Here is a 22,725-nt window from a genome sequence, read left to right on the forward strand (position 1 = left end):
ATTTAGAGGACAGTTTTCTTTGGTAAAAATCATAGTCAGTACATGTTTAACAATATAGCCCGTGTATCTGTTTCATTCACTCTCCTTTAGGCCAATTTTATTGAAAAAATTTAGTAATGCCCAGTCTACAACAGAGAGTCATAAACTACCACCCCAAGCCCACTTTCTGTCTTTCTTACCTTGTGAGCTAAGAATGGTTTTACAGATGAATATCTGTAATCAATTTTATAATGGACAACTTGATTTTTAACTCTAATTAAGCAAAGTTTTAATCCTATTACAGGGAATTCTGTTTTCCCTAGTAACTTATTACAGTGACTGTTATTTATTGTTATATTTTTTAATTTCATTTGTAAGTTTTTTGGAAATTTTTTCTTTTTATCCATATAACTTCTTAGATGGTGTTTTTTGTTTTGTTTGGCTTTCAAAGTATAAAATATTTACTGTCTGGTCTTTTAGGAAACTTACCAATCCTTGGTTTATAAGCAGCATGCACTGAATAAGAAATATACTGAGTAACTTTCAAGACCTAAAAATGCTATGAATTAATTGTTGTTCTTTAAATCTATAATGAATGACTATGGGATAAGAGTTCATGTGCTAGGAAAACTTGAAAATTAAGAAAAGAACCAAAACCAACCTAAAAATTCTTAGCTTTATTTCTTATTCTCAATTATTCATTGAATTTTTATATTAGATATTATAGCATGCGTTAGGGACACAGTAGAAAACACCTCAGGATAGCCTTATCAAACCTTCATATTTGTGCTTAAAGAAACATCTGTTGTTTTTAACAGAATCTCAAATATTTGATTTTACCAAAGAAGACTCAGAAGCCGGACGCTGGGGTGAAACCCTGCTAGCTCGGAGAGGCAGGGAAAGCACCCAGATGGCCTTCCTCCTCAGCTGACATCCCAGAAGCCTCCCACCTTCTCCTACACAGTCTCAAACAAGACTTCTCAAACAGAACGCCCTCCCTTTTACTTCCTGTGTGTTCCTCTATCCACCCTCCTGATTCCCTCTTACTCTCTACGGTTTTTTCTTAATCATCCTATGTTCGTTTCCTGTCAACTGGTTGCTTGCTCTGCCTCTTGACCTATGGTTAACCTTATTTAATCCTATTTACAATGTTCAAGCAGAAAGCTCTTGGAATTAGGGTATATGCCAGGGCTGAGGCACACCACAACTAGAAACAGGTTTTCCAGCAAATAATGCAATCTCTCAGGGTCACAGTGTGATCAAATATCCTGCAACAAACATCCAAGCTAGGCATGGTGGCACCCACCCATCCTCCCAGCCCACGTAGGCAGACAGAGGAGGACTGCTGCAAACTGAAGCCAGCCTGGTCTACACAGCAGATTCATTCCATGGCAGCTACGTCTATGTAAATAGTGAGACTCCATCTCAAAAAAAACAAAAAAACCCAAACCTAAAAGTGCAATTAGCAACTGTAAAACTGTGGGGCATTTCAAACCTCTCATTTCTCACCTTTAAACTGTTCTGCCGTTTGACCTTGCCTTTCGACGTGTGAGAGCAAACCCACTTACTGAGGCTACTGATCATGTAGCAGATAGTCTTTGGTGAAGGAATAATGTTGAAAGGAGGGGGCAGTGTACACTTGTCATCAAAGTAGCTAAGCCACAGCTTTGCTCGAGCAAACTTCCACTCTTTATCCTCATGATTCTGTGAGGCAAGGAAAAAGCAGGACAGAAGAAGAACACACACAAACATGAATGCATATTGGCAGGTTTGGGGAGAGATTGATTAAAACTGTCTAAATGTCATCACACCTTACATATAAAAAACTGAGCCGGGCGGTGGTGGCGCACACCTTTAATCCCAGCACTCGGGAGGCAGAGGCAGGCGGATCTCTGTGAGTTCGAGGCCAGCCTGGGCTACCAAGTGAGTTCCAGGAAAGGCGCAAAGCTACACAGAGAAACCCTGTCTTGAAAAACCAAAAAAAAAAAAAAAAAAAAAAAAAAAACTGGTCAAAGATGTGCAATTATTAAACATTATATTTTTAAAATCTGTGTTTAATTTAAAAATATTATTCCTCAATTATGTAATCTTCAGCTATTTGATTTCATATATCTCATATGATTTGGAGAGAATATAAGTCTTTGAAAGAACACTTACTGCTATCAACTGAAAGCTTTTGTGAAGCATGGCCACTAGCAGCTTCGTAAGCACAATAACAACCACGACGTTGTAAGTTCCAACGATCACGGCTCCAACAAAGGACTGCAGCTCTTCTCCATAGCTAAACCTTGTGACAAAGATGGCCACGTGTGCTAAGGAGAAGATGTACCAGAACAAAGCAAAGCAGGTGCCAATGAACCTGGAAGGGCAAGAACATTGTGGTTAAAAAGGAAATTAATTAGCAAGAACAGAGATAATGCATTTATATAAAATTATACGTAAGAGTCATTAATAATTCTTGTATAATACATTATAAAATAATTTTATTGTTTGATTTTTATTTTCACAGTACGTACAGTCATATTTTAAATGTTATTTTTGTTTTATGTGTGTGTGCATGAGTGTATGTGTGTGCATCACATGCATGCAGGAGGCCACAGAGGTCAGAAGAGGGCACCAGATCCCCTGGAACTGGAGTTACAGTTGTGACCATCAGGTGGGTGCTGGAAACCAAACCCAGGTCCTCTACAAGAACAGTAAGTACTCTTAACCACAGAGTCATCTTTCCAGACCCTAAAGTCTTATTTTAAATGAGGAAACACATTCAAAAATATTATTCCTAGTTAATTTTTTTTTGTGTGTCCTTTCTAGTCTCAACACAGCAGTCCATGAGGTATCTAGTTATATTGTGTCAGTTCTTTGCTTCAACCTTTAGATAATTCTAAATTGCAAAAGCCCCAAATCAGACAGCATGGTCCTACATGCTCATCCCTTTATCCATTTATCCTGGCCTGCCCAGAAATCTTAGTCTTTAAATGAGAGGACACACAAAGTACCTAAAGAATTGTGGCACATCATAAGAACACAACAAATGTGCAGTGCATACTCCTCTGTATTTTATTAAGAATGAGGAGAGTAAGACTGGGGATGCAGCTTTGGTGGTTAGCACTTGCTAAGCACACACAGAACCCTGGCTTAGATCCCCAGCACTGGAAAAGGAACCTGAGGGCAGGTATTCTGTCTACTTTATAGTGGCGGTACCATTTTTTATGACCCACTGCGGTACTGGCCCATAAGTTCGAATGATTCTCAATTCTAGTGACGTCTCAAGAAGTGCTGAAAACATGAATGAATGCTCTGGGTTGTACCAGCAACGAACAGTTGCTACAGGTATTTAATAGTTTGGGGGCAGAGATGCAGAACATTCTAATATATGGGATGGATAAAAGAATTTTCCAAAGTGCTAAGAGTGTAAATTTGTCAAGAGTTCTGTTCAGATATATTTCAGTAGAGAAGAAACATGTAATGACTTGGATCTACTACTGAAAATCCTTTAGATAAAGATGATGAAAAATTAACATTTGTTAAAGCTTGCAGACATTTAAAGAAGATTTTTTAAAGAACAACTGGAGCTCCATTCATGTAATGACTAACCCATACAGAGCTTAGGAGCAGGAAGTCCATCTGGTAAAACCTGAGGAGACTCACGAGTGGAAGGTGTCATTGCTTTGTTGTTCACAGAAGATGCCAACACAGTCCTTCTGCTCTTTGGGGGTGTAGCCCTTGTCATAGAGTTGTGTCAGTCCAATTGTGAAGGAGAACAGAACAAGAAGGAACATCCCCAGAAATTTCCCAAAATCTTGTAACATCTGTCCCATGGAAATCTGTGGACATATCACATAGTGTACATTAAAACTGTTGGGGAAACTACATATTAAATATGAAATTACCCAGCAATAAAAGGAAGGCTAACACACAAGCCACAAGTCATGCTCATTATTTCACCTGGCTGACATATTTCAGTGTGTTAAGAATATCAAAACGCCAGCTGTAGGAAAACAAAAAACAAAACAAAACAAAACCAACAAACCCAGCTATCTACTAAAAAAGGCCATTCTAACCAAACCAGCACTGTGAGTGTGTGATGCACAGTCCTTGCCAGATAAGATCTTCAAAGGTTATTATTGCTGTGTAGGGAGAACAGATACATGGAGATTTCCCCCTACTTTTAGTATTTATTATAATTATTTTGGTTGTTGCTGAGACACAGACTACCCCATGTTCAATATCGCCATAGGACTCACACTCTTCCTGCCTCAGCTTCCCACATGCTAGGGTCATGCAAGTATCACTATTGCTGACAATATGGAGACTGTTTAAAGGCCAGTTGGCAGGGGTAAAAGAAAGAATTCTCTGAAAAACCTAAGGGAAAATAAATGCTTATATTTATGTGGCTTCTTAAAGTTTACAAATATTAAATCATTTCAAAATGAAGCATTTTATCTGATTTTGTAACTAATTCTCAACTAACTCCTGAAGAACAGTATCAGCATCTTGGACTATCCTAATTTCTTCCCAAGAGTGAATATCCTTCCCTCACTTTTGTAAGACAGTATTATGTGTGCAAGCCACTCTAGTAGCAAGAGTTAATAATGACTATCTTTATACATTAGCATGGGGCAATGAGAAGTTTTATTCAAGCCTAATTTTATTTTCTTTCATACTCCTCCAATGTCTGAAGATTACATAGTTGTTTTTTTGTTTTGTTTTGTTTTGTTGGGTCTTTTGTTTTGAGTTTTTTTGTTTGTTTGTTTGTTTTTTGAGACAGGGTTTCTCTGTATAGCTTTGGCGCCTTTCCTGGAACTCACTCTGTAGCCCAGGCTGGCCTCGAATTCACAGAGATCCACCTGCCTCTGTCTCCCAAGTGCTGGGATTAAAGGTGTGTGCCACCACTGCCCAGCCTAGATTACATAGTTTTAATAAATCTTGATTTTTTTAAAAATTGGAACACTTGTGGGTTTTTTGTTTGTTTGTATGTTTGTTTTTTGAGACAGAGTTTCTATATGTAGCCCTAGCTATCCCGGAACCTGCTCTATAGATAGACCAAGCTGGCCTCAAAATATGTGAGAAAGAGAAGAGATGTATTTTTCCTCTTAATGTACTAGTGGTATCTTTAGTGGGTCACTTAGGAAAACAAAGCCATTCATTCAGACTATGAATATTCAGAATATATCCATACCTAAGTCAGCAGGGAATTGTTAAGGCAGTAATAAAGCAAGTGCTTTTGACAACTTTAGGAAAAATGACCTTTGAAGAAAGTTCTGGCTATTCACTCATCTATAAATTGAATTTTTGAAAGTATCCACTTATAGTGATATAATCTTAATTTTCAAAAAAAATTTAATACAACTAAACTAAAAAAAAAATGTAACCAATTTGAATATCAAGGTGAGTTAATACAGAAGGAGAACACCAGAAACTGACATCAGTTCTTGCATAATACAGAACTAAAAATAGCACAGTGGATATCACAGTAGAGGGCACTGGCTGGAATACTAAACATGCATGTGACAGGTAAGCAGCAAAAACAAACTTCTTGTGGATGGAAAGAGCATAAGCATTATGCATTTGTAAATAGGATAATATCACATCCATCAAGTGTAAAGAAATGAAAAAGAGAACTAAACCGTCAATACCGAAGTTTACAAAGGAGTTAATACTAGTGCAGACCGAGGAAAACCAGTCTTGGCTGTGAGAAGCCTGGAAATGAAGCCTGTGGTGAGCACATCTGCTGTCCAGCACTAGAGGCCGAGGAAATAGGGTCAGAAGAGCCCAGGGACTCCCAAGTCTGGGGAACAGTAGAAACCCCTGAGAGAGAAGAGGGCTGGGGACATGGGTCACCAGTAAGGGGCCTCCTACTCAGGCACGAGGATCTGAGTGGGATCCCAGGGCCCGTGTGAAAATGCCGGGCGTAGTCATTTACAAGGAAGGAAAAGGAGATGGACAGATCCCAGAGCTCAGCGGCCACACAACACAGGCAACCAATGAGTGCCAACTTCACTGAGAAACCCTGTTTTACAAGGTAAGGTGGAGAGCAATCAAGGGGGACACCGGAAATCAACCTCAGGCCTCCACACATATGTATACACACACACACACACACACACACACACACACACACACACACACACACACACACACACACACACAATTTTAAACTGAAAAAAGGAAGGAGATAGGCAAGAAAGAGACAGAGACAAAGAGTAAGAGACACGACGGAGAGAGTGAGGTGGGAGATCAGAGGATACCACTATGAACAACAAATTGGGTAGGTAGTCCAAGTAGACGAACAGACTCCTAGAACTATACAACCTAGCAAAAATAAGTTATGAAGATATATAAAGTCTGGACAGATCTCTATGTTATACAAAAATTGAATAAATAATAAAAATCTCTTAACAAGGAACAGATGACTTCAGTGAAAAACTCTATGAAATGTTTTTTAAAACTTAATATAAATCCGTCTTGAAGTATTTAGAAAACATTTTCAACTCATTTTATGAGGCCGATGATAAAAATATTATTTATATCACCCTGATGCCAACAGCAGACAGAGACTATAAGAAAAGAGTGCTATAGGCTTAAACACCCCTGCAATATACATACAAAAACCTTTACCAAAATCAGGACCAGTGAGATGGCTCAGCAGATAAAGGCGCTTGCTGTCCATTCTGACAACTTGAGCTTGGTCTGTACGATTTACATGCCATGGGCACATGCGTATATGTGGTGATTTGAATAAAAACAGCCCCCATAGGCTCATATATTTGGATGCTTAGCCACCATGGAGTGGAACTGCTTGAAAGGAGCAGAAGGTGTATCCCTGTTGGAGGTCTATCACTGGAGTGGGCTTTGAGCCTTCAAAAGCCCAGGTCAGGCCCAGTCTGTCTCTCTCTGTGTCTCCTCTGTCTCCCTCTCCACCTCCCCACAGCCCTTGCCCTCCTGCCCCTCCCTGTCTCTGCTCCCTGTGGATCAAGATGTAAAGCTCCAGGGTCATGTCTGCCTGTGTGCTACCATGTCCCCACCATGGTAATGGACTAACCCTCTGAAACTGTGAGTGAGCCCTCAATTAAATGTTTTCTTTTGTAAGTGTTGCCTTGGTCATGGTGTCGCTTTACAACAATAGAACACTAAGACAGTATGCACACACCAAAATATTAAATAAATAAATGTAATAAAAATTGTAAAAGAAAAAAGTCTTTACACAAACACTATCAAACCAAACTCAATAGTGCATGAAAAAAGCACATTCACTTCGTAATTAGGATTTATCTTTGGGATACAAGAAAAAAATAATTTAGTGGCTATATCATCAAATTAATGAAAGAAGATAACAGTTACATGATTGGATCAATAAACCCAGAAAAAGCATACAATGAATTTCAATTCCCTTTTTAAGACAAAAAAAAAATCCATTTTCAACAAAAACAGAAGGAAATTACCTGAGCACAATATGTGCCATATATGACAGCCTATAGCTAACATAATCAGTAGTGAAAAACTCACATATTTATTAACATCAGGATCAGTCAAGGACTTCTCTTTACATATCTGTCTACATAGTACTGAAAACTGCACTCAAAACAATTAAACAAGGAGGGGACAGTATCCACACTGGAAAAGGTGAAACTGTCCCCTTTGACTATGACATGATCCTCTGTGGAGAGAGAGTGACAAACACCCCATGACTGTCAGAACTGAGAACCAGAAATTAATCTGGAAACATTCCATCAAGCAAGATGAACAGGCGACAGTTGAATTTCTATATACAAGTTACACAACCATCTGAAAAGGGTCAAATATAATGAGAGCAAATCCTCTATAACATGAAAAAGAATGAGGCAGGATGGACCTAACCCTGAAGTAGAAGACCTATACACTGAAAACTCTAGAACACTGACAGAGAGACAGAAGAAGACACAGGCAGATGTTCACGATTGGAAGTTAACTCTTAAAATTTCCACATTACCAAAATATTCACCAAGTTGAGACATAATCAAAACCCCAATAATATGCTTATACACACACACACAGAAATTATAAAATTTGCATGACCTCAAAAAAGACAATCTTGAGAACAAAGCTAAAGATAACACACTCCCCAATTTCAACATATATTATAAAACAACAGTAATTTAAATGGTATCGAACTATAGTAAAGACTGATGTATAGACCAATGGGACAAAATAAAGACCTTGGAAATAAATGTAAAAATAAGTAAACTTAACTTCTCTTCAACAACAGTACCAGGAAAACACAATGAGGAACGGCAGTCTCTTCAACAAATGATGGTTGGGGAAAAAATGACCATATTATCCATGTGGAAAACAGTAAAATCAAACATTTATCTTACAGCATACAAATCTTACAACACACACACACACACACACACACACACACAATCAACTCAAAGTAGAAAAGATAATTAAAGATAAGGCTTGAAACTATGAAGTCTTACAATAAAAATTACATGTTCAGCATTGTACTGGGCTAGTTTTATGTTAAGTTGACACAAGATAGTCATTTGGGAAGAAGGAAACTCAATTGAGGAAATGCTCCCACCAAATTGGCCTGTGGGGCATTTTCTTAATTCAGGATTGATGTAGAAAGGTCCAGCTGAATGTGGGAGGTACCACGCTTGGGCTGGTGGTCCTGGGTGCTATAAGACAGCAGGCTGTGTTGTGGGATATTTTGATGGCACTCTGACACTCCTGAGACTGCCCAATAAAGTTATACCTTGAATCAGGGGGCAGAGTCAGTGACTAGCTGACTGGAATTGGCCCTAGAGAAGCCAGCAATGTGGATAGAGAAGGCATATAGGAATGAAAGGGCAGGGACTAGAGATGGAGCTCTTTTAGTTCTGGACAAAGGGAAAGATGTGTCTCTTACCAAAAAGCAAGGTCAGTTAGTTACTACTCAGCCTCTCTGAGCTGGCAGGTTTTCACCACAGCCTTTGACTTCTGAGTCTTATTGACAAATAGAACAATAGAGACTTAATTTAAACCCACTTATCATAGTCCCACCAGGCCTTGGTCTTAGTGGCTGGTGGGGCTGTGACTGAGGGGCCATGGGGCAACAGACAATAATTAAAATATCAGTAGATTCGTGTGCAGCCACCAAGCTGACAGAAAAACATCAAGGCTGAGCAAGCCATGAGGAGCAAGCCAGGAACCAGCATTCCTCAATGGCTTCTTTTTCAGTTTCTACTTCAAAGTCTCTGCCTTGACTTCCTGCAATGATGAACGTTGATGTAGGACTTTAAGCTTAAATAAGCCCTTTCCCAAGTTCCTTTAGGTCATGGTGTCTTATGAGAGGAAAAACAAAAAACCCTAAGCTAGAAGTTGGTACCAGGTCATGGGGTACAGTTGTGACAGACCTGTGTGTTTGTGGAGGATTGTGGTGGTATCTGAACTATTTCCATATATGATGCTATTTCTTCCTCTTTAATCCATCTATGATCTCTTCCTTTTCCCTCTTTTACTGTCTTATTTTTGATCATTTAAAATGCCATTTTATGTCCTTTGTTGGTTTACTAACTATAACTGCCTTATTTCATAGACTGCCTTAGGGTTTATGACACCTATCTTATCACAGACTAATTTCAAGTGATAGCATACTACTTTGTATACAGGTGAAAGCTATACAACTGTGTATTTCCATTTCTTCCAGCCGGGTCTTTATGTTCTTTAAGCCTATAGAGTCCTATAGGCTTAAACATCCCTGCAATATACATACAAAAATCTTTACCAAAATCAGGACCAGTGAGATAGTTCAGCAGATAAAGGTGCTTGCTGTCCATTCTGACAACTTGAACTTGGTCTGTACAATTTACATGCCATGGGCACATGCGTATATGTGGTGATTTGAATAAAAACAGCCCCCATAGGCTCATATATTTGGATGCTTAGCCACCATGGAGTGGAAGGAGTGTCCTTGTTGGAGGTCTATCACTGAGAGTGGTATCTATCTTTCAAAGTTTAAATATAAACTTTATTTTGGTAAAAATCAGATTTTTTTGTTACTCCTTTCTATAAAGCACAACAATTATTTTGTTTTGTTTTTGCATTTTTCGAGACAGGGTTTCTCTGTGTAGTTTTGGTGCCTGCCCTAGATCTCGCTCTGTAGACCAGGCTAGCCATGAACTCACAGAGATCTGCCTGACTCTGCCTCCAGTGTGCTGGGATTAAAGGCGTGCGCCACCACTGCCTGGCCGCATAACAATTCTCTACGGCCAGAGAATGAAAGGAGGAGGCCAATGGACCACAGGTTGATAAAGTTACAATTCTTGAAAGAAAATTATCAATGAGCCAGAAGCAAAGTGCTTGATAATTATTTTCAAATGCCAAGTGTAGTTTTAACACCATGAGAACAGTGTTAAAGTGGATAAGCAGATGCAATAGTCGTGACATGTAACAAACGTTCCTTAAGACCTGTATTTACCTGCAGTGGACCCAAAATCGAGCTGGTTGTATACATAAAAAAGAGCCGAAGGTAACTCAGAACGTTAGCAAATGCAAAAAGCCCTTCTGCTACAAGTGTGGGGTGGAATGCATCCCAGTCCTTCCGGTCAGCAAAGTCATGAAACTGGAGGCGGGAAGAGAAGCCAAAGTCAATCAGAAAAATGAAGAGAATATCATGAAATGTCTCAAAGAAAACTATCTTGTCTTCTTGTGGGAGATCTAAATAATGTTTTAGCCAAACAGAAGCTTTCCATGTATTCTAGGAAATACCACTTTATATGCAGAAATTTACCAGAAATTTTCTGGTTAAAAAAAATTAAACAAGTTATAAAACTTATCATTAGGGATTAGACAGATGCCTCAGCAATTAAGAGCACTGGCTGCTCTTCCAGTGGTCCTGAGTTCAAAACCCAGCAACCACATGGTGGCTCACAACCATCTACAGTGAGGTCTGATGCCCTCTTCTGGCGTAAAGGTGTACATGCAGATAGAGAACTCAGACACAAAATAAATAAATCTTTAAAAAATAAAAAAAAAGCAAAATAAACAAAAAAATTACCATTGAACTTCTTATGAGGAAATATTGGCTAGTTTCCTTAAATTCTATAACACAAATATTGAGAATGTAGGTTGTCAGTTAATTAGATGTCATACTAGGTCATACTAAACCTAGTCCTTTGACCTAGGAATTTACAGCAAACCACAAAAGTTGCCCCCCTTTCAAGTCAAGAAATGCATTATTGTACCTAGACATGGGACATCTACTGTCCCACTGCAGAGATGTATAACAGCTGTTCTGTGGGACTGTTAGCCACAAATCCTTCCACTCTCAAAGTATCCTGTTTGGATTAGAAAACTACTTCTATAACTAAAGAAATTAGTCTGAAAAATCAATGCTCCCCAATTATCAGCCATTCATTTACATATGACCAATTTTTACTTTTTAGTGACTTCTCACTCCAGTCATTAACTCTCTCTCTGACCAACATGTTGCACACTATCGATCAATTAAAGAAACAGATGTTAAATAAAGTAAGCCAATAGAATCACTTTGCTCTACAATCTATATATAAATAGCCAAAAAAACCCCATGAAATATTATATATCTTAGTCCCTTAAATGTGACACCCCATAGCTAACACAGAATCTATTACATTCTGTGACTTTGAGAAGGCATAAATGTTGATGAAAGTAAAGTTAGAAGAGGTCTTAAGTATGTATGGTAAATGAGCTAAGTGAAGAAGTAAGACACTTGGTAGAAAGAAAATGTCTAGGACCTGGATTTAAATCATCTTTTTTTAAACATTATATTCTTAGATATATTGCTTAATATCTCTGAGTCATTTTCTTATTTGCAAAATGAGGATAAGGACTCTGTCTTAAAGAATTCCTGTGAGAATGCAATTAGACACAGTATATCTAACATCGACCATGGAACCTAGCATATGGTAGGTAACCATCAATTTTGAGAATAAAATTAGATGCAGTATATCTAACATCAACTATGAGACCCAATGTATGGCAGGTAACCATCACTGAAAAGGTAAACCATTCAAACTACTAAAAAAGTAAGCAACTGGATTCACGCAGATTATTTTAAAATGAAAACACACCAGACACATATTTGGGTCTATATTAACTCTTAGTTACATAGCAAAGCATATTAGTCTTTTAAATAAAGGTCTGCATCTTTGATTGACAGTGAACAGTCACCTTGTTGTGAGCCACCACTTTGAGGGCAAAGGTTGCCAAGTAGAGGGAATTCATGACAAAGCTGAGCTGGTTACGAGATTCTTCTAAAAAGTCTTCTAACCCTTCATACCAGAGTCTTTTAATGTCTGACCAAATCATTCCTAAAACAATAAAAAAAATCAGATTTATTAATTCAATAAGCTAAATAATACTTTAAGAGACAAAGTGTTTATAGTGCTTGGGTTAACTATAGCTGTATTCCAAAAGCAGTGGGAGTTGGGTGGGGTAGGGAACAACAGCCTTTTAGTGAAAAGCTTTTAAAATTTGAAAGAAAAAAAAAAAACTCATGTTTCATGTGACTTGAAAAAAAAACCAACCTTAAGTTTCATATTGCCCAAAAAGGAATGTTAAGTGATGTGAAACAAAGAGGACAAGATAAATGCACACATGCACGCGCACGCGCACACACACACACACACACACACACACACACACATATGGTTTTGTTCTTGACACTTTTCACTATTACACATAATATATTAATGATCTTATCCAGTCTAGTGGCTTTAAATGACATCTATGTAACAAAGTCTCAAATTTCTATAATTTTGGTGTGATCAGTGGGTGTATGCATGTGTGCACATATGTAGAGAAGCCAGGGGCCAATGTCAGTTGATTTCCTCGTTCCCTCTCTACCTTACCTTTTGAGACAGGTCTCAATGAACTCACTGTTCATTGTTGGCTGGCCAACAAGCTCCAAGGATCCGCCTGTCTCGGTCTTCACAGTTACAGCCGCATGCTGTAGTACATGGCTTTTATGTGGTGTTGGGATCCTGAACTCAGGTCCTCAAGCTTGCACAACAGTCATTCTACTGACTGAGCTGTCTCCCAGCTCCTTAAACACATACATTTATATGGTGATAGTTTATTTGTACTGAAATGTGATTTTATTTGTATATTAATAAATAAAGTTGCCTGGGGGTCAGAGCTAATAGCAAGCCATAGCAGAAGCCGGGTGGTGGTAGTACACGCCCTTAATCCCAATCACATGACAGGCAGATCTCTGTGTGTTCAAGGATACAGCCAGCATGGAGACACACGCCTTTAATCTCAATACCAACCATAGAAGACCTGGAGGTCTGTATAGATGGGCAGTGATGAGGCAGTCATGTGGTTGGGTTTACAACCAATGAGAAGGCAGAACAAAAAGTCAATAGAAAGACAGATACACAGGAAGTAGGTTTCTTGTGGAGAGGTAGGACAGCAGCGGCAGTGAAGAGTAAGGTTTTTATCTCAGCTCTTAGCTATTGCTCTGACCTCTTGGCTTTTAACTCTGTATTTGGTTCTGTGTTTCTTATTTAACAAGATGGTTACATCTACACATTTAAACTCAATTTATATTTACATAACAATTTCTATCTCCAAACCTCTTTCCTAAACTCAATTTATTTAGGCACTTTTCTGATATGCACTTCTAATTGAAGAGGTGTCCAAACTGAGCTGATCTCAAGTAAACCACACTTACAGGTTTTCTCATTTCACTTACTAGCATTCCATCTCTCTAGTGTTCAATGTTAATCAGTTCAAAACTTGAATCAATCCCAACTCCTGTTTCTTTTAAACTTCACATTCATAACAAAACCAAATCCTGCCCTTCCACATCCCTTTCAGGTAGGGATCCCAGATTCAGCCACCAACTCCACTCATCTCCACTCTGAATACTATGGCAGGGGCCTTAGACTCACACTGACAACTCTACTCAACCCTATGACCTGCCTGAAGACCATGTGTCCCACACCAGCCTTCTACCCCCCTCTCTGGCCCCTCCTCCTCAGGTGGGGAGCCCAGACTTGTGACACCAACTCCACCCATCCTTACAGCTAAGGGCTGCCTGTCTGCAATGAGGATGCTGGACTCAATCACCAACTCCACAGGTTCCAGCTGCCTGAGGACAATTTCTGAGCACTTCCCATAGATTTCCAAATGTTGGTTATGAGAATCTTCTAACACTACAGAAGGTCTGCTCCTGGGCTTAGAAACTTCACTTAGCTTACACTGAGCCATGACTACTTCTAACACCTTATTCTATCATCACAGTCAACTGCCCAAAGACTGAAGCTTAAGCTGCATTCAGCTGGTCTACAACCTGACAAGTGCAGGTAACAGAAAACAGATCCAAACACCCACTCAAAATGGAAGACATGATTTCCCTATCAAGAAACACTACCGCTGGCCAAACTCTAGATGTCTATGTACCATGGCAAAAACACAAACATAAATAAGACAATAGATCTTCTCCAAAAATTAGTATTCAAATAATAATGTTCCTTAGAAAAGTGACTTAGATGGGTAGACCAGGCTAACCTCAAACTCACAAAGTACTGCCTGCTTCTGTCTCCCAAGGGCTGGTATTGAAGGTGTGTGCCACCATGCCTGACTAATCAGTAAGGCATTTTAAAGACTATGAAGTAACAGAAGAACAAAGCTACAACATAACACATGAATGGAAATAAAGTAATTCTGGCTAACCAGCAGGCAGAATAATTTCATGTGAAAACATAAAACCTTGGAATAACACCTTTACTATGTAGTACTATAGTTTATGTAGAAACAAACTAAAACATATATAGAACTGACAGAAAAAAAGAACATGAATATTCTACTTGGTAACTTTTTGTCCAAATGAGTGATAAAAATCATCTAAAATGTTAAATGAAGAAGTCTTGCAGGTTGTATTTTACCAATTTAAATATTTTCTTACTTACCTAAGAGGAATAGAGATGAAAACTATCTGGGAACACATCTTCACCTCACCCCAGGAATAAAGGTGACAAACCATAAAATCCACAGTCATACCTTCTCTAAGAAATCAAGTCATTATCTCATCCTAAATCACAGTGTACAATAATGTACAAATCTTACTTATAAAACATTGCCAAATAACACTTTAGATGCTGATCCAAGAAAATGCTTTGCTTTTGTACAATGCAGGATTCTATCTAAATACGACTCTACTCCATTATTTGGAGAAGGCCTTTTATCAAAACAGGTAGACATGGGGCTGGAGAGATGGCTTACTAATCAAGAGCACATGCTGCTCTTACAGAAGACCCAGGTTTGGTTCCCAGCACTTGCATGGTGGCTCCACAACCATTCATGAGTTCAGCTCCAGGGCATCCAATGCCCTTTTTTTGACCTCCATGGACACCAGGCATACATGTGGTACAAACACATACATGCAGGCAAAACACTCATATACATAAAATAAATCAAATCAGTCTTTAAAAAGGCAGCTATATGCCGGGCGGTGGTGGCGCACGCCTTTAATCCCAGCACTCTGGAGGCAGAGGCAGGTGGATCTCTGTGAGTTCGAGGCCAGCCTGGGCTACCAAGTGAGTTCCAGGAAAGGCACAAAGCTACACAGAGAAACCCTGTCTCGAAAAAAAAAAAAAAAAAGGCAGCTATGTGAAAGACTAGTGAGAACCACTGCCAAGTAGGTAGTAGGTAGTTTCTCCTCTATCATTTAACACACACATACCTCTAAAATAAGGATCATATACTTGATGAATTTCAAAATTTTAGGGTACACTGTATAAAACAGAGCTACAGTAGCAATGGGAAACATAACTATAAACTATTACAAGCAATGCCATCACTACACAATCAGTGTTCCATTTGTTTTGGGTATACTTTGCTTCTTAGAATTAGTAATATTTAATAAGCATTAGGTTGCACTATTTTGAGATGTTTAAAGGTTTGAACCTCTCTCCCACTTTATTTTTTAATGTCTCGTCTATGCCCAGTAACATACTACCTGTATGCAGATATTAAGATATTTCTATTTCAAGCTCAGACAACTTTTTGAGTGCCATGCTATATCACTCAATCGTCTGCCTTGAAGGCATTTTCTTCATTAGTGATAGATGGGGAAAGGCCCAGCCTAATGTGTGGGTGGTGCCTTTCCTGGGCTGGTGGTCGTGAGTTCTATAAAAAGGGAGGCTGAGCAAGTCATGATGAGCAAGCCAGTAAGCAGCTCTGCTCCATGGCCTCTGCATCAGCTCCTGCCTCCAGGTTCCTATCCTGTTTGAGTTTCTGTCCCGACTTCCTTCAATGATAGACCATGATGTGGAAGTGTACACCAAATAAATGTTTTCCACCCTGATTTGTATTTTGGTCATGGTGTTTCATCACAGCAATAGAAAACCTAAGACAACGTTTTAGTTCACTTCTTACTTCCTCAACATCTTTTTAACCATCCCCTTGACTTGGGCACACACCTACATAATATACTTGGTGCCCTAGTACCATGATCTTTCCTTAGTAAAGTAACATGTTTGCAACTGTTCACTGATTCTCAAATTAAATTTATTGTTGGTGGTATTGTTCTGTGCCTTTTAGACCACAATGCCAATGAGTGTAAGGGCTGTATCTGTTCCTTTCTATGCTTGGACAAAGGGGATACACAACATTTTTTAATATATGTTTTTGTAATAGATGCTCTACTATGTTTAAAAACAAAAACATTAAGAAAAATGATACTATTCTGGATATTCATCAGCAAATTATTTCCTTCCTCATTCCTTTTAAAAAATGGTTTAAGCCAGGTGGTGGTGGTGGCAGCAGCGGTGGCGGCGGCGGCGGCGGCGGTGGCGCACGCCTTTAATCCCAGCACTTGGGAGGCAGAGGCAGGCGGATCTCTGTGAGTTTGAGGCCAGCCTGGTCTACAGAGCGAGATCCAGGACAGACACCAAAACTACACAGAGAAACCTGTCTCAAAAAACCAAAAATTTAAAAAAATGGTTTAACATTATTTTTTAAATGAAGCCTTAGAGAATAGCAGAAAATAATCTGGTCATTATGAATAAAAGTTACTGTATTTCCTTGAAATAACTAAACTAATGAATGACTTTAGACAAACGGGCAAACAGTTCCTAGAGAGTTTTAGAGATCTATATTTAAGGAGGCCCAGAGTGGTCAAGTTATTTCACAGGTGTAGGGAGACATGCCTGGCAAGGAGCATTCAGATCTAACTGTTTCAAAGTAGAAGCTATGCTGAGCAAGGTTAAAAAAAACTTCCAGGAAATTTACCAGTTTAACTCATCAATCCTTCTAGTGAGGCCGACAAGGGTTAGAAAACTGATCATACTATGTAATCAGGGGAATACATATGAACACACACATAACATTACTGAAAATAGGCTCATCATATTTAAGAGGAAACAGCCATCATTTCTGAAAATCAATGCTATCTAAAAATGCTATTAAGTCTGGGTCTAGTGAATTTTATTTACTGTTAAGATATATAAACAGATGGATTCTTTTACAGACTTGATGAATCTGAATCTTAATTTACAAAATCCAAGAATATTATAATTTCTACTAAACAACAGGTTTATTCAAGGTATCTTATATTCAAGATAAGATATATATATATAAGGATCTTTCATAAATAGCATAAGTAAATAAAAAGAAGTCTCTTCTTAGATATTTTTTACAACCTTTTAAACTTAACAATATAAAAATTTATATTGGAAAGCTACATATAATATATGGGAAATATAAATTATTTTCAAAATTAAAACATTAAATCCTAGGTAAGTAAAGAAACGGGAAACTGGAAAATATTAACATGAAATTCCTCTTTAACCTAGTGTACTATTTTTATTCTACCTACCTAACTTTACACATTAATACATCATGATGTGACTTGACTCTGAAATCAAGTCACTTGAAAATAATTGATTTTTTCATATTAAAATTACAATATATAAAAATTACATTTAACAGCAAAAGGAAAACAAAAAGTAGGCATTTATCTAATAATGCAAACAAGAACAGCAATCAAAAGATAAATATAATCAATATACCACAGATTATATTTTATAACCTCTTATTCTACAATAAACGGTCAATGGATAGTTGGGGCATGCTGAAGCTGAAGACACAAAAGAGGAAAGGGATTCTCTAAAAGAGCATAAATAAGCAATGGATTCTGCACGATCCCATACCTTTCCACCAAAACAAGGTCCAGAACAGTTAGTCCCTGAAGAGTGTTATGTAATACATTTATTACACAATGTAAGACTCATAAAATGTTTTTCAGAAAATAAAAACATTTTATTATTTTAAACTTATCATTTCTTCAGAGCTTAGATTTCCAAGGCAAAAAACTGACCTACAGAGTGACTCACATGGGAGCCCTTTAAATCCAATCTCCATAATATAAGTTAAGTTATAACTATAAAACTTCATAAATTCTTAGTAATAAAACCACCTGGACAATGAAACAAAATGGTTGTAAGACATTTGGAAGTCTGAAATTTGTTAGGTTTTAAGATACCTAGAAAAATTATGCCATATACAGAAGCATTCACTCATAAAAATTATGCTGTTTAATAATCATTAACAACATAATCCAAGAATAAATAATTTTTAGGGCTGGGAGATGGCTCAGTTGATACAGTGCTTGCCACGCAGGACTGGGGAAGTGAATTCCGATCCCCAGCATGGACACAAAAAGCCAGGTGCACATCAATAACCCCAGAGCTCTGCAGGTTGAGACAGGCAGGTCCCTAGAGCCAGCCAGGCTATCCACATTCATGAGATCCAGGTTCCGTGAGAGACCTTGTCTCAAAAAACAAGGTGGAGAGCAACTGAACGACACAACCACCCAACTTTGACTTTTGGCATCCATGCATGTACATGTACATGCAAACATGTACACGTGTACACACACACACACACACACACACACACACACACACACACACACACAAAGCCAGGTGTGGTAGCATATACCTGCAATACCAACAGCAGAGACAGGAGGATCACTAGGGCCTGCTGGCCAGCTAGCATGGTCTAATCAACAAGGGCCACCTCTCAGTGGGAAATAAGGTGGATATTCCTGAGAATAATACCCAACGTTTATTGCTAGCCTCTATTTACACATGTACACTGTTGTGTAACAGGAGATTGAAATATTCCATCCAGTAGAGAAGCTCCTTAAGCAGGAAGGTAAACAACTCAGAATAGCTTCAGAAAGTCCCTGAAATTAACCAGATTCACTAGTCCCCTTCCCTTCTAAAGTAAACAATAAAACCCGAGAGTCCCTGTCAGACCAAAGGAGGCCAAGCTTTCAAAGAAGACTGTCAGACAAGTAAAGGGGCAAAAATCTTAGACCAGACCAGCTGCCTAGAAGCAGCAGAAACCAGCCCAGCCTGGAAGAGGTTTAGACCAACTGAGGTACCTGGAAAGGACACTCTCCAACCAGCTAGGTGGCCTGCAAACTGTGCAATGTGTTCCACGTTCCTAGCTTTGTGAGCTATAACTCATGCTGGGGTGGCCTTTGGTGATATAGCTCTCTTTGAATTATTTCTGCTCCTTTACATAACCCCTTACCCATATCCCTGCAAACAACCCCAACAAAACTCACTGGTTCATCAAACTGGACTGCGGTGGTATCCGTACTTTGGTCTGCTATGGAATCCGTATCTGGGATAAGTAGACATGTGTGCTGCATCTCCTCAAGAAAGTTTTTGTCACAAAACACACCCACACTGCATTCATACCCACTCATGTATACATACCAGCACAAATGAGCATGTGTGTGCACGCACACACACAATTTTTGACTTTCATGTATTTTAATACAAAGTTATAAAATCAGGAAGATTAACCTTTGTAAAAGTATTAGATAAATGATCATGAAAATGTTCGTGTCTTAGCTGTGCCAAAGGACAAAACTGCAAAGTGTACTCCATGTTCATAATGTCATCAAGCAAGAAATACTAAATAACGAAGGCAAATCTTTCAAACTCACTTGACACTTACCAATAATCCACAGTATGAGAAGGTAGTCTATTCTCTCAAGGGCTGGCCCCATTGTATTTTTCTTGTCTTCATTGTAGACAAGTGAGTAGAGATTTAGTAACAGCAAGAATGTGAAATATGATGCTCCATGAATAATGAATTTCATAAAAGGTGTGTGAATGATCCTGCCAAATTGAGATTTGGGAGCTATCAAATAACACAGTGACAAAACTGGCCAGAAGATGCCAACTGTCAAAACAGTCATTATCTTCTTACAGGTGGGCTTACGGCGGTAACCTGACATCTGTCCAAACCAAACGGTGTTCAGGAACTGCTGGCAATTTGACTGAGAGACAAACTGAAAAAGACATACAGAAACATAAAAAAACAAAATAGGGAAATAAAACCTTTAAATAGTAACTGGCTCATACTCAAAGTCTTAACATTAGGTGAAAAATCCTACACACTGTACATAGGTTTGTTTTTTTTTTTTTTCCTCTTACAACTAAGAGTGTAGAGGTTCAGAGCATAGACTATGGAGCCTGATTACGCAATTCAAATCCAGGTTCTGACACAGAAAAGACAACCATGAATAAGTTTCCAACCTGTCTAAGCTTCCTAGTCCTCATCTTTAATATCTGGCTAGTAATAGTAGCTCCTTGTAAACTTGTGAAGATTCAGCACCAAGTTCTTAGGATACTGCCTTATTCATAGCACATTGCCATTTTAAGTATTAAAAGTATTAGCAGCCTACTGCACTGAGCTGATCACACTTAAAGATTATCAAGAGCCTATATAAGCCAGTACAAAGACATAAGAATATGAATAAAGGTTGCAAGTTAATATGCATTCCATAGATAGCACTAACTAATCTTTTTGAAAGTGCTGGCTTTAGTTCCTGAGTTGTAAGAAACCCAGATGGCATAATAAAAAATGGTCCATGTATTAGATCTATACACACTTCATGAAAACACTGAGAAGGACGTAAACTATTTCAGGGATACTGATTTCAGTGCTGAGGCCTGAAGTTAGGCCTCATGGTAGGCAAATGTTCTACCACTCAGCTGATCACTCCTCAGACCAGGCAGACTGTGGACTTGTGATCTTCCTGCCTCAGCAGCTGGGATTACAGGCCTGAGCATTAAAACACTCTTTTAAAATAATTTTTAAGCTTTATTTGAGTATGTGTGTTTTATCTTATCTACACATGTACATGCATGGTATCCACAGAGGTAAGAACAGAGCATTAGATCCCTTGTAAATGAATCACAAGTGTTTGTGAGCCACCACATAGGTAAACCACGGTCCTTAGCAAGAGCAATAGTATTCTAAACCACTGAGCCACTACTCCAGCACCCTAAAAACAAAATACTCTTTCTGTTTTTGGTTTTTCAAGACAGAGTTTCTCTGTATAACACCTCGGGCTGTCCTGGAACTCTCTCTGTAGACCACGCTGGCTCACAGAGATTCTCCTGCCTCCACCTCCAGAGTGTTGGGATTAAAGGCATGTGTCACTACCATCCAGCAAAATACAATACTCTTAAAATTGGTTAATAGTGAATTTCATATGAGAAGAAAAATCTCAAATAAAAACAAAATTCTAGTACAAGTACAGAAGTTAACTTGTACAATTAGCTTACAAATTTAAATGACAATATTTTTCTAGTATAATGTAATCAGATTTTATATTACCAAAGTATAGATAATCATATTATTCAAGTAATGTAAAATAGTATTTTGTGAATATTACATTTTTTAAAAAGATTTTGGTGGCACATGCCTTTAATTCCAGCACTCAAGAGGTAGAAGCCGGTAAATTTGAGTTCAAGGCCAGCCTGGTCTACAGAATGAGCTCCAGGACAGTCAAGGATTCACAAAGAAACCCTGTCTTGAAAAACAAAAGCAAAAACAGATTCATTCTGGACTAGAATCTAATTCACAGATTTTTAGTCTGCAATAAAAAAATAACTGGACAGCATCTTATCATACTTGTCAAGAATTTTTCTAATACAACTATATTCATTTGTATCAACTAGGTCTTCTGTCACTCTTTAATTTTTTAAGTGTATGAGCATGAGTGCATGGGTTTGCAGGTATGTCTGTGCACCAGTTGTGTGCTTCATGCCCAGAGACCAGAAAAAAGCACTGGACCCCCTGAAACTGGAGTTACAGTTGTGAGCAGCCTTATGGATGCTGGGAAGTGAACCTAGCTCCTCTAGAAAGGCAGCCTGTGCTCTTAACCACGGAGCCATCTCTCCAGGCCCTTACTTCACTCCTTATTCTTCTGTTTGGATTTCAGTGTTTGTCCCTCACGGTGAGACACCCGGGACTGAAACAGTCTTTCTTCCCAAACCACTTTTTAGCAGCAGCCAGAACTTAGGGGGTGTCACCTTCTCCCAAATATCCGCCCTACCACTATACTTGATATCTTTAATATAATGATAATTTAATTAGAAATTCTATTAAGTAGTATCTAGAATAACAAGATTTCAAGTGCAAATGTTCTAAGTCTACAGTGGTTTGAGGCACAGACAAAGATTCTCTAATATTCCTGTCATCAAGAGGTGGTGGGCAGAGGAGGAAATCACTGTTCCCATTTGTCCTTTATTTCAGTAACCTGTGATTGCTATAGCCAGCAGAAGGGACTACATTCTAGCAGAAGGGACACAATGTGACCTCTGAAAGGCCGCCTTCAAGGTCATGCTTCTTTTACCTTCACTGAATTTTAGAGTTAGGAGTTGCCCTGTAAAAAGGCCTACTTTTTACAAAGCCACCAAGCTGTGA

At 38.6% G+C, this 22,725-nt stretch overlaps 1 protein-coding gene across 7 annotated transcripts in view; it reads right to left on the reverse strand.

Moving 5' to 3' along the window:
- Positions 1-22,725, reverse strand: part of Trpc1 (transient receptor potential cation channel subfamily C member 1) — a 60,897-nt gene that overhangs the window by 2,130 nt on the left and 36,042 nt on the right. For 5 of the 7 annotated variants that reach the window (XM_006975177.4, XM_006975178.4, XM_015994096.3 and 2 more), the window contains 6 exons: positions 19,963-20,299; positions 12,154-12,293; positions 10,421-10,564; positions 3,628-3,803; positions 2,137-2,338; positions 1,489-1,683 (listed from right to left, as the gene is read on the reverse strand). In XM_006975177.4, the coding sequence (XP_006975239.1) occupies positions 1,489-1,683; positions 2,137-2,338; positions 3,628-3,803; positions 10,421-10,564; positions 12,154-12,293; positions 19,963-20,299 (1,194 nt within the window). The remainder of the gene's footprint in view (positions 1-1,488; positions 1,684-2,136; positions 2,339-3,627; positions 3,804-10,420; positions 10,565-12,153; positions 12,294-19,962; positions 20,300-22,725) is intronic. The other 2 variants (XM_076576832.1, XM_076576833.1) reach the window with 1 other exon arrangement.

This window comes from Peromyscus maniculatus, chromosome 7, assembly GCF_049852395.1.
Source record: "Peromyscus maniculatus bairdii isolate BWxNUB_F1_BW_parent chromosome 7, HU_Pman_BW_mat_3.1, whole genome shotgun sequence".
Taxonomy (NCBI): domain Eukaryota; kingdom Metazoa; phylum Chordata; class Mammalia; order Rodentia; family Cricetidae; genus Peromyscus; species Peromyscus maniculatus.